At 39.3% G+C, this 12,987-nt stretch overlaps 1 protein-coding gene across 1 annotated transcript in view; it reads left to right on the top strand.

The window, feature by feature from the left end:
• ATP10D (ATPase phospholipid transporting 10D (putative)) overlaps positions 1-12,987 on the top strand; it is an 84,798-nt gene that overhangs the window by 39,672 nt on the left and 32,139 nt on the right. The window contains exons 6-11 of the mRNA XM_087827579.1: positions 1,569-1,675; positions 2,189-2,320; positions 2,726-2,853; positions 2,970-3,222; positions 8,451-8,689; positions 12,555-12,743. Coding sequence (XP_087683705.1) covers positions 1,569-1,675; positions 2,189-2,320; positions 2,726-2,853; positions 2,970-3,222; positions 8,451-8,689; positions 12,555-12,743 — 1,048 coding nt within the window. The remainder of the gene's footprint in view (positions 1-1,568; positions 1,676-2,188; positions 2,321-2,725; positions 2,854-2,969; positions 3,223-8,450; positions 8,690-12,554; positions 12,744-12,987) is intronic.

Here is a 12,987-nt window from a genome sequence, read left to right as displayed (position 1 = left end):
TACCCTTTGGTTCCTCCATTCTTGATAAGTTCTTTTGATGTCTGTTTGTTCCAACATGTGGTGCCTTACTTTCTGATTAGCGTGGTCTGACCACTGAAATGGTCTTCCTCCTGGAATCCACAGCTAAAAGATACTCTCTGCTTCCTCCCTCCAACCCCCCTCAGATTATTTCTTCCTAAGTGTTTGGACTAACTTGGGTCTTTTCTGTTGATCCCTGTATTGAGAGTTGGCTTCACTAATTTTCGGAGAAGCATTTAATGAGAGAATTAGCCCAGGAAGACCCAGGGACTTTCTGTGGAATTATTTTTAACCATTGAACTAGCTCCTTGTACTTTTCTTACTTTGTTGTCTGTTTTCAGATTGCAACAAAAGTAGAGATGCTCAAGCTTACACTCTATGAGATGCCTTCTCTGATCTTCTTACTCTCAAACAGAACTGACTTCCTTCCTATTTTTGCCCACGTTGTATGCTAACTCTCATATTTCTATCATAATAGTTATAATCTTTTGATTACACTTATATATTTTATATCATTCACCTCCTCTTAGATCACAGGAGCCAAGACTGTGTATGTTCGTTTTTCTATTCCCGGCATCTGGTGGGAGTGCTGGGACACAGTAGATGTTACATAGGTTCTTGAATGAATGCGAGCTGTATGTGTTTAGTCTGTGCTTCATATAGAATCCGAAGGTCTCATGCCATAAGTGTCAAATATCACACACCCATCAGGTGCAGGACATGTTTAGCATCTGAGCAGATGCAACCAAATAGAAGCTGGGCTTTGATCTAATGGTAACCTAGAGTGATGTGATGATGAAAATAAGGATCCCAGGGGGAAACATTTTTATATTTACTAAGGCACTTTGGAACTGAGGCTTTTGTATGTTAAATCTGTCCCTATAAAGGGTTTAGGGATAACACATGCTATACTGTTGAGGATTGGGTGGTGCTTGCCTGGGAATGGGAATGTTGGGACTTAATTTCCTTACTGTAAAACCAGGATGCTGAATTAGATTAAACCCAAGGACACTTCTAGTTCTGACCATAACTCTGTAGTTCACTCTGTGTCCCCTTGTCCTATTGGTAATTCTGTTAAGATCAGTGTTGTCAGTCTTACTCTTTTACTATCAAGTTCCCCATCAGCCTTTTACTTAGTGATGTTAGTGACCAACAGTTACCATTGCGTAGAACCATTTGTGATTTCATCTGGGTTGAAAATGATGATTTTCCAATTCTATCAAGAACTCCCTCATCAACTATTAATTACCTGAAGTACAGTTTGTGCTAAAGAAGCAGGTTGCTTATTGGGAATATTTTTGAGCTTCTATAAAACTAGAAGTTAACAAAAAAATAGTAGAAAACAATGGTTTTTAGAAACTTGTTATATCTTTTTCAGCCAGAGCAGATAACTCTGAAATAACAAAAGCAAATAGGCCAGAGATTTGAAAGCTTTTCTGTGCACTGCCTAACTTAATACTCTAATCAAAAACACTCAAAACCATGATTTTTATTTTTCTGTCCCCACGTTTTCTATTTAAAAATGAACCTATATGCTGTCTTCCTTATAGAGAACATTCCAACAAGGAACGCGTGGGTCTCGGTAAAGAAAATTTATTACTCAGAGGATGCACCATTAGAAACACAGAGGCTGTTGTGGGCATTGTGGTTTATGCAGGTTGGTTCTCACCATTGTCTCCTCTGTGCTTTCCTACATGTTAATATTTTCCATTCACTCGAAATGCAATCTTCAAAGGCAGAAAGGAAATATTGTCTTGATAAACTTAATCATTGGCCTGTTTTTTTTGTTGTTGTTTTTAATATATCTGTATTGATTTCAGAGAAAGGAAGGGAGAGGGAAAGAGAGAGATAGAAACATCAGTGATGAATCATTGATTGTCTGCCTGCTGCACGCCCCCTGCTGGGGATCGAGCCCGCAACCAGGACATGTGCCCTGATAGGGAATTGAACTGGCATCTCCTGGATCATAAGTCGAGGCTCAACTGCTGAGCCTCGCCAGCTGGGCTGGTCTCTGTTTTTCTAAATGGATTACAAAAACAAACTAAATTAACAAAATATATTATGTAACTACCTTTTTTATGAACTTATCTGCCAGAGAGATTTTAAACTATGATATTTGCCACCTGGCTTTAATTTGCACAGTATCTGACATATTATGTTACTTACTTAGGCCATGAAACCAAAGCAATGCTGAACAACAGCGGTCCAAGGTATAAGCGCAGCAAGTTAGAAAGAAGAGCGAATACAGATGTCCTCTGGTGTGTTCTGCTTTTGGTTATAATGTGTTTAACTGGTGCCTTGGGTACGTAAAATTTCATTATTTGCAGGCATCTTTTCAACAAGATATTTATTTAAAAGTATTTTACTTTCCAAAATGTATGAATGTCTGACTTCTATAAAGAAGGTTTTATTTGCCTGTGATTTCCCCCCCGTATATCCTAATATCATTCTTTGGCCTCAAAAGCACTAAATGTTGATTATATTCAATTATACGTGCCACAATGCTGACGGGACCTGGGAAGGAATTTAAATAGAGACAGAAACAAGAGAATGTGTAGAATTTTGAATTTGAATTTGTTTCCAATAACAAATAATTGGTGTTCAACCAAAATAAATACTCTCATCCCTGTTTATTTTAGAAATAAAGTTTTATATTTTGAATAATATATACTTAGCATCCATTTGATATTCATGTATTTTTTGAAAGGTCATGGAATCTGGTTGAGTAGATATGGAAACATACCCTTTTTTAATATCCCTGAGCCTAATGGACATGTCATATCACCAGTGTTGGCAGGATTCTACATGTTTTGGACCATGATCATTTTGTTACAGGTAATTTCTGTTGAGCTCATCATAGAATTTTAAGATCTTTGTTACTTATCCAGCTCTATTCTGTTTCTCAACCTTTTCTCCCTTTAACATTTTAAAAATTGTTTGGTTCTTTTTAGGTCTTGATTCCCATTTCTCTCTATGTTTCCATTGAAGTTGTAAAGCTTGGACAAATATACTTTATTCAAAGCGATGTGGATTTCTACAATGAGAAAATGGATTCTACTATTCAGTGCCGAGCCCTGAACATCACTGAGGATCTTGGACAGATTCAGTACCTCTTTTCTGATAAGACAGGAACCCTCACTGAGAATAAGATGGTTTTTCGAAGATGTAGTGTGGCAGGCTTTGATTACTGTCATGAAGAAAATGGTGAGTGTTGGGTGTCTGTGAAAACCTTAACATTGATCTTTCGACACCCACTTAACAGTTTGATAATTCTAGTATAAAAGTGCTGTATTTAAGCATTGGGTACTAATGGGCATTAAGCTTAATTGTCATCCCTTCAAAAGTTAGTAGATCAAAGTCAAGGAATTTACTGCCATATTTTCTTTTAAAGGAAAGTGAATTACCAATAGAAGTAGAAGGTGAGGTTGTAGATAGTGACAATAATATTGCATCATAAATGCTTTTGAGAATCTAATGAGAATATGAACCATATCCCTAAAAATTATTTTGAAAATATTTCCACAGGGACTACAGGCTTCCCCTAACTCCGGCATTCAGCCTGGAGGCATTCACTGATTCTTGGTTAAGGACACCTAGTTTAAGAATAAATAAGATGAGCTGAACTTCTGACACTAAGGAAGTAAATAAATAAATTTCAAGTTTTCCTGAAAGAATTGAACTTTAACTTTATTTATAAAAGTAATATGTATTCCTATGAAGATAGTTCTGAGAAGTGTTCAAAACAAAAAACCCTGCTCTCTAAAGGTCAACAATTTGATGACTAATTAACCATCCATTTCTTTATGCATATTCCTCTATATGTACCTGTACTTACACATTTTCCCTTTCGTAAGTTAGAACATGTTATGATATTGTTTTGCAATTTCCTTCTTTTATTCAACAATATCTCGAGGGCTTTTTTGCAAATAATTTCATGACATTAAGTGCATAGTGTTGCATTATTTGTGGCCGAGCTCAGTTTGCTCTTATAACAGTACTTTCAATTAACATCACTTATTCATTCAACATATATTTTGTGAGCTCCTAATATGTGGCTTTAGCCCATGATTTCATGTAGCTTAGGATTTGGAATAAGGAGACAGACAAATAAGATTAAAGATTATGATAGATTATGATAGATAAGATAAAAGAAGATACCTGTTGCTCATGCCCAGCCGTAATGGGATGAAGATATTCTTTTTAGTCTGTCTTAGTTTTCAGTTAATAATGAGATGTTTAACTTTTTATGTGTTTATTGGTCCTTTGAATTTCATGTCATTTTCTTATTACAAGACTTAATTTTCTTATTCTTGGTCATCCGTAGGAGGGTTTTATCTACTAAGTCAGTCGCATCCATTTTCATTTGTGCACTTGGATTGAACCAGATGTTAAATAATTTGATTATCAGCCCTAATATTATCCCTTTCTTCTATACATAGCAAGTATTTTCCTGGTTCATGATTTATCAATGTATTAGTTTTCTATTGCTGCATAATGAATTGCCACAAAGTTAGTGGCTTAAAACAACACAAATATACAATCTCATGGCTTCCGTGGGTCAAGAGTCTCTTGGGGTCTCTCACCAGGATGAAGTCTAGGTGTCAACTGGGGCCATGATCTTATCTGAGGCTCATTCGGTTTTTTGGATGAATTCTGAGTCTTGAGGTTATAAGGCTGTGGTCTTTTCTGCTGGCTCTCAGCCTGAGTCACTCTGAGCTCCTAGAGGCAGCCGAACTCAGCATGGCAGTTTGCTTCTTCAAGGCCAGCAGCAGACCCTCTAGCTTTGAGTCTCCCTCACTTTAGGGAAGTACTGACACCTCAATTAAGGGACTTAACCTGATGAGATCAGATCCACCTTGGGTAGCCTTCTTTCACATTCACTCAAAGTCAACCGACTAGGAACTAGATCACATCTTCAAATTCCCTCCACCTGTGCCCTAAAACATAATGTAATCATAGAAGTGAGATTCTCATCATGCTCAAAAGGGGTATACACCAGTGACCACGAATCTTGGGGGCCGTCTTAGAATTCTGCCTACCGCCACAGTCTATTAACTTCACTTAGGGAGTCTGTTCTTGTTAGAGGTATTATATTTTCATTAAATATTTTTGTCAATTATTGTGAATATTAGTAAGATTATTAGTAAAATGATTTCTGCCCACAGTGTTATACTTAGACATCCCACCATGCCCAAATTTTAAAAATATATATTATACTATATTTTCTCCTAGGTATATATATTTTTAAGCCAGTTTCGTTGTTACCAGTGAGCGTGAGGGGTAAAATGTTGAGTATCACATAATCACTATCTAAATTTTAAAGAAATAGCTAGTCTCATAATGATAATCTGCATTATGTTTCATCTTTTTTTATTGTCCTTTTATTACAAAAGAAGTGTTATAGAAAATTCAGGTAAGCCAAAAAAGGAAAATTTTTGTCATCAATAACCCTCACTAAACAAAGTGGACCACTGTCAACATTTTAGTGCATTTCTTTTGAGTTTGCATTTCATGTACACATTAATATGTGTTTTTTAAGCGAAAGGGGCATCACAGTGCACCTTTACTCTTATACACATTTTCCTTAAGGCTTCATCATGACCCCCTTTCCATTATCTCCTTGTTCTTCTAGTGGTTCTTCTAGTGTTCTTCTGTATGGCAAGTAAGAGTTCCCGTAGCACATGCAATTGATCCATCATTAGCTTAGGTTGTCAGCAGTCCTTCGTTGTAATAAACAGTGCTGCAGTGAACATCCCTGTGGCTAAAGCTCTATGCCCATTTGTGAGGCTAGAGTTTTTTATAACTGTATTTGCGACCTTTAAGAGGGCTAGCATCAGCCTTCTCCCACCCCAGTCCCTGAACATGCACGCTCCTGCCCAGTGAGTGCTTCTCTTCTGTGGCTCCTCATGCAGAGAAGATACCAAGTGCCTAAGAATCAGATGCTGTGATGACAACCGTATAATTGATAAGATAACTGTTTGTGAACCATAGAGTGTTGCACTACTTCTAGAAAGTGCTGACTTTGCCTGTGAGCACTTATTTACCATATACATCTAGAGTCTCTGGTCCATTTTTTGCAATGACTTAAAAATGAGTCCATGTACACACTCACTCACAGCACACACACTCACACACGCACACTGAATGCTGAAGAGAGTGATGGTAGAGGTCAGTTCTCCCAAGAACTTAATTCTGGAGAGACATATTATTAATTCTGAGACACATTATTTTAACTGAAATGAAAACAAGTTAACCCTTCAGGTTTTACTAGCAAAAGTGTTGGCTAGGAGATATTTCCATAAAGAATACTGCTGCTTGGAGATAGCCCTTACACATATATAATTGGACTAAACACGTATGACAAGACTATTTTATGTTTTAAAACCTTGCAACTTAGAAATTTGGTCCATGGACTAAGCAGCATGCAAACAGCTAGCAGTCCAACACTGGATATTCCAGACACTGGGCATAATGATAAATAATACAGATAAGGCCCCTGCTCTCATGGAGCTTCTGTTGGAGAAAATAGTCACAAATAAATGAATTTTTAAATCAAGAAAAAATTTAAATAGTAAAAAGTACTTTGCAAAGGGTTAAAATGGGGTGATATGATACAGAATGGTTGGAAGGCTATTTTGGATTGGGTGATTGGGCAAGTCCTCTCTAAGAGGGCATTAGAGCCTAGATCTAAATTACATAATCTTGAAGTTCAGGGGCAAAAGCCTTCCAGAGGGAGCAGCTAGTCTGGCCCTCAGGCTGAAATGAGCTTGGCAATTTTCAAAGTTTAAGAAAGGCTGGTGAGCCTGGGTTTTAGTGGAAGTGCAGGAGAAGAAGGGGCAAGAAAGCCAGAGAGGTCAGCAGAGGTCAGGTTGTTTTGAGTTGTGTAAGCCAAGAAAAGGGATTCAGATTTTACTCTGAGTGAGTTGTGAAGCCACTGGATAGTTTTGTGCAGGGAGTGATCTGATCTGTTTATCTTTTAGGAAGGTCACTCTAGCTACTATGTGAGGAATGGATTGCTGAGGGGCAAGGAGACCAGTTATGAGGCTATTGCACTAGTCCAGTTGAGAGATGAGGATGGCTTGGACCACGGTAACGGAGATGGAGAGGAGTCAAGATATTTGGGATGTATTTTGGATGAATAATGGACAGCCGTTGGTGATGCTTTGACAGTGGGGGCTGGGGGAAACAAGAGGAATCAGGGAGGATCCTAAATTTTTGGCATAAGTAACTAGATAGTTAGGTATCATTTACAAAGATGGGGAAGACAGACAAAGGGTAAGTCTGAGGGAGAAGAAAAAGAGTTCTATTTCACAGGTGCAATTTAAATTATTATTTACTATCCAATGAGTACTTATTAAGTATCTATCAACCACTGCTTTGGGTTCTGGGGATATCAAAAATAGATAAAATTATCTGCCTTTTTGGAGTTTATATAAAAAATATAAGCAAATAAGCTATATAGTGCATATATATCTTAGGGTAATTGCTGAGACAGGATTAGTAAATAGTAAATAGTGTGGTTAAATCTGGGAAGTCTTCACTGGCAAAGGGACATGATAAGAAACTTGAGGGAAGTAAGAGTGTGAGCCATATAGGTACCTGCTGGAGAACCCTCTCGACATCTAATTGGAAGTATTAAATGAAGAATTGTATTCCAGTTAGAAGTCAGAGTTGAAGGTATAGGCTTGGAGGTCATGCGCATAGAGATGATATTTCAAAGATGGGACCAGATGACATCACCAAGGAAGACTTATAGGTGGAGAAGGGAAGGAGCTTCTGCAGCAACCTAATATCTGAGGACTGGGGAGGAGGGGGGTAGCAGGAGAAACTAAGAAGGAACAGCCTTTGAAGTAGGAGGAAAGTTGGGGTCAGAGAAACAAGAAGAGCCATTTCAAGGAGAAAATAGTCAACTCTGTTGGATATTGCTAAGAGTTCAAATAAAATACAGGCAGATGGGATCATTGGATTTGGTAGCAGGGAGCTTGTGGGTGACCTCGACAAGAGCAGTGTCCTTGAAGAGACAGGGACAGAAAGCCCTGAGATTAGTTGAGGAGAGATTGGTGTAGGTGAAAGAGAGGGGAATTATAAGTGTGGAGCCCTTGAGAAGGCCAGAGGCGTGGATGCAGAGCACGAGTGGAGGGTTTGGCAATTGAATCTTTATCCGTAGCGGGAAGAGGGAAGACAGAGAGTTTGGGTACAAATGCAGGTAGGCTCGTAGATTCAGTGATGGGAAAAGAAAGGAGTTCCTATCTGACTGCTTCCCCTTTTCTCCAGAGATAAGTTCATTAACCAAGGCCATTGGGGGAGGGGAGGTTGGAGGCCAGGTTTGAAAAGGAAAGAGATGGTCGGAAATAGCTGTTTAAGTAAATGCCTGACTATTCAGCTTGCAAGTGGTTCTCAGGTAATGATGCGGTGTGATTTTCCCCCCTTAGCCAAGAGGTTAGAGTCCTACCAGGAAGCCGCCTCTGAAGATGAGGACTTCGCAGGCACCCCCAGTGGCTCCCTTAGCCATGTGGCGAAGCCAAGGGCCCCCAGCGGCAGGACGCTTCAGAGCGGGCCTCTGGGAGGTAAACCCTCGAAGCATCTTGCTGGGAGCTGGTCCGCTCTAGGAGGTGGAGAAGGGGCTGGCGAAGGTCCTCGCTGCAGGCAGGCTGCTTTCAGCAGCCCCATGGTGAGTGTGTGCGTGACGTGACTCTTGTCCACTCACAGTGAGTAATGCAGGGCCTGCTCGTAATTATAGCAGAGCCAAACACTGTTGTCTTCTCCACCCGAGAAGAGACCACATAATTGCAGGTCAGTGTGAGTGCCACACATATCATCGGCAGTATAATATTACAACTTCCTAATTTCGGGGATAACTTCAATGTTGAGAGAGAGATAATATATCATTTCTGAAGAGTGAAAAAAAAAGATAATATTTCTAATGAGGGCCAATCCTGTTTGAGCCTGAAGAAGGCTGCCCTCCGTAAGGACCATAGCTCACTCTCAGAGAAGCCGGCCAGAGTTACCTCGTGCACTGGTGGGTATGTCTAAATCCTTGGTACCCTCCAAGACCTTTGATTTTCTGTAATCTCCTCCCAAGTCCCACCAGACCTGGGTGCTTTTCCCCATTTCTAGTCCTCAGAGAGGCATTTTCTAATATTTTGGTTTTAGGGCTCAACAGGGTGTGTACCTGAGTCCCAAAGGAAGCTTCGGGAACTGTCTAGGCACACTTATTGGCAAACCTGTTTTACTGCAGGAAAATATTGCGGACCATGTGGACGACGAGCACAGGAAAGACACTTGTATGAGAGAATTAGAAATCAGAAGTTTTGCTGTATTTAGAATTACTTCTATAAAACTTCAACTGCCTTTTTGCCTTCCACATTTCATTAACTCTTGTGTTTTACCAAGATGAGGTGATCTCTAAAATAGGTGGCTTAATGAGGATGAATCCGTTTTGGGGAAATTGTATTTTTGCATTGAATTTATTGTATGATTTTCATAGTAGAGACATGATCTGAGTAGCTCGCAGGGTTCTCATTTGTCCTGGGAAGGCCTTGGGGAAAATTTCCTGGCTCTCTTCAAAGTTACAAACAAAAATTGCAGCAAGGAGGGCGATCATCTCAGTGAGCCTCATTTAGTTCATTTCTGTAGTACTAAGGGTATAAAACCTGTCACATTGTATCTTTGCCTTATGTCAGGCTCTTCCAGGCATCTAGACATAATTTTTCTCCAACTCCTATTAAAAAAGTAGGAAAGGAATGCACATAACCTCTTCTTTATACTCTAAGTCTATATCAGAAATACAGATTTTCTTTTCTTTTTACCTTTTTACCTTTTCCACTACTGATTTTTTACATTTTCCACCCACCTAAAGTTTACCATAGTTTGACTCATGTTGACGTGGGCCTAGTTCTCAAAGTAATAGATGTACAGAGAAGGCAGAAACTGCCCGTCACAGAAGAAAACAGCAAGAGTCAATTTTGTAATTCAGGCTCTCGAAGAGGAAGATTTGGGTCTTAGGAAAAATTTTTATAGATACAGTCAGATAAATAAGAATTGTGTGGGATAACCCTATACTTCCTCCTCAATTCAGCAGCTAAATATTCTACTTGGAATCAACTTATTTTTAGAGAGGCCAGCTGAAGTGAAAGGATGCTCCGTGCTTCACTTTGATATGGATCTTTCCTCAAATCTTCTGGGATCATCTTTTATGTATTGTTTTATGATACTTTTAGGGTCTTGTATGGACCTGCGTTTCTGGCTTTTTCTCACATTTATTTTGAGAGTATTTTTTGTAAACACAGTTTTGCTGACAAGAGCCCCAGCTTTGGCCAGCTCTAAAAGGCTTCTGTTGTCGTAGTTACAGCACAGGCACAGTCGTGCAGTCATCAAATTTCCCAGATGACGTATTTGGATTAACTTAGGTCAATAGTGTTTGTCACAAAGATGACAGTTACAAACCTTTCATTAGCCTGAGATTGACTTCAGAATGCAGTAATCCTTAGGTTCTGAAGCCAGGTATTAGTCAATGTAGAGATCATTGGTACAGTGACATCATTAGTTCCTAAGATCTCACTCCACCCCAAGCGTGTTTCATAGAACACACATCTCTGAAATACGAAATTTGAGAAGCCTGCTCATACCAGCCTCTTCTTGGAGATTTCCAGTACCCATTAAGCTCTCTCAGAAGTGCTGCAATAAAGAAGCCTGTTTAATTTAAACATTTCTTCAACTTATTTCAGTATGGAGCTCTTTGTTTGGTTTTGGGATTTTGTTTGTTTTTGTTTTGTTTTGTTGCTTAATATCTGTTAACATTCTGAAAAGGATGCCTCTGGAAATATTGCTCCAATCCACGGAGTCTGATAAGCACTAGCTGGCTGTGTAATCATGGGCCTTGATAAATACCATGCAACAAGTTTCCCGAGTGTCCCTTGGTTGACTAAGCATCGAGATGTCTCTCAGACTTTACTACTCTCTTTTACTGACTTTGAAGAAAGGGTTGTTCTCCGAGTTCCAAGGACCTAGCTCAGGCACCAGCTCAGTATTACTATGTTTGAGGCATGTGGAAATGTGGGCAACCCATTAAGGAACAGCCACCAGATTACGAGTGCCTGTGAACTCCATCAAACCGCAGCAAGATTTAAATTGTACTAAGTCAGATACCACAGGACAACAGATATAGATGTGTTTAGATAGAAATTTAAGACTGTTTTGTCACAGCAGATAACATGGACCTTTAAAGCCCACTGTGAGCCCAGCAATCTTCCTGAAGGTGAGTGTGTCATTTGAGAAAGAAAAGGAACGTTGTGTTATTTGGGTTGCTGTTGTGCTGGCCTTATCCCACCCACTACCTCCTTTGCTTTACACAGCCACCCGGTGAGCTAGGTGTTATTTTGGCCGTGATTCAGAAGAGAAAAGTGAAGCTCAGAGTTCACAAGCTGCCTGAGGCCACTAGCTAGTAGGCAGTGCATCTAGGACCTGAACCCAAACCCGTATGATTTCCAGCCTATACTCTCTTCTTACTAAGCCTGTGCTAAGTCTCACCAAACTCCTATGCAGAGAATGCATGCCACAGTTTTCCAAGTCTGATACCATACATCTCCATATTTTACTCTTTCCTGTAGGTCACCTCTCCTGGCTCTCATGCATTCCGGATGCTTTGCCCACCAACTGCATCTAGGGACTCCTAGAATACAATAGCATTTGTGTGAAAGCTTGATTTGAAGTCCCTCTTTTGACTCATCTGACAAATTTCTAAAGCAGTCGACTATATGTTACTGGGTTATAAACAGATTTTTACTATAACATTCTTTGTTAGAACTAGTATTCCTAAATAAGTCTGAGAAGCACCGTGTTAAACAAAATGGAGTACTTTTTTTTTTTAATAACAGAACTTGTTAGAGCCAATTTGTACAAAGAATCTTTAAGGGGGGCACAGAGTAGAGTTGCCATATATTTGTGATGATCAGAAATCTCTCGGAGGAACCGTCAGGAATGTCTCTTAGAATGTTACTACCAGGAAATGCTCGTTAAATCCGGTAGCCTGCTCACAGTAATTTTTATTTTGGAGGGTTGGTTTTGAACAGTAGTAGTGACTTAAGTCATAAAATATGTTGCTAAAATAACATGGTATGAACAATGCCCTCACTTTAAAAAGAGTTGGTACTCATCCGTTGCTGTTGGATGAATCTGTGCCCAAGGGAGAGTCCTAGACACAATAACATGTATCGCTCTGGTACTGTGTATTTCAAAATAAGAAAAACTCATTCAGCTAGATTTTGGTGAAAAACATTGTCCCTATCTCCTATTTAGTTTAATAGTCAACATAGTCCCCATAAATACTGTTCATTCTGAATTTTCCATTTTTTGTCTTTTATTTCCCTATTCTTTCCATGATATCATGTACAATAAATCTTTTTTAGAAGAATAAAGTTCACTGTCTCATACTTCATATATTCTAGTTATAAAACCTGCTTCTCACTTAGATTTAGTTTAAAACTCTCATTTTTAGATACTTGTTATAATAACGCTTTGTCTTCTTGGCTCTCCAGGAAACAGATGTGGTACCAGACACCAGGCTTTTGGACAAGTTTAGTCAGATTACACCTCAGCTCTTTGCCCCACTAGATGAGACTCTCCCAAATCCACCACCGGAGACTTGGTACATCATTGACTTCTTTATTGCTTTGGCAATTTGCAACACAGTAGTGGTTTCTGCTCCTAACCAACCACGGCAAAAGGTAAGGTCTCTAATGCAAACCAAAGTGACCTTCCAGAAGAGAACCTTGGGTTTAAATGTACCTGTACAGGTCTTGTTATGTGGACAGTAATTAATAATAATAATAGCAACTAGTAGTACCAGCTTAACATTTATACAGCAGTTGGTCTGTGTTCTGCACTTATCGTGCTCTAAGTGATTTATGGTATTAACGTCTTTAATCCTCCCACCAACCCCATTAGTTAGGTACTATTACTCTACTGTAA

The sequence above is a fragment of the Miniopterus natalensis genome, chromosome 1 (assembly GCF_054644295.1).
Source record: "Miniopterus natalensis isolate mMinNat1 chromosome 1, mMinNat1.hap1, whole genome shotgun sequence".
NCBI lineage: Eukaryota > Metazoa > Chordata > Mammalia > Chiroptera > Miniopteridae > Miniopterus > Miniopterus natalensis.
This window is presented reverse-complemented; position numbering and strand designations above follow the sequence as displayed.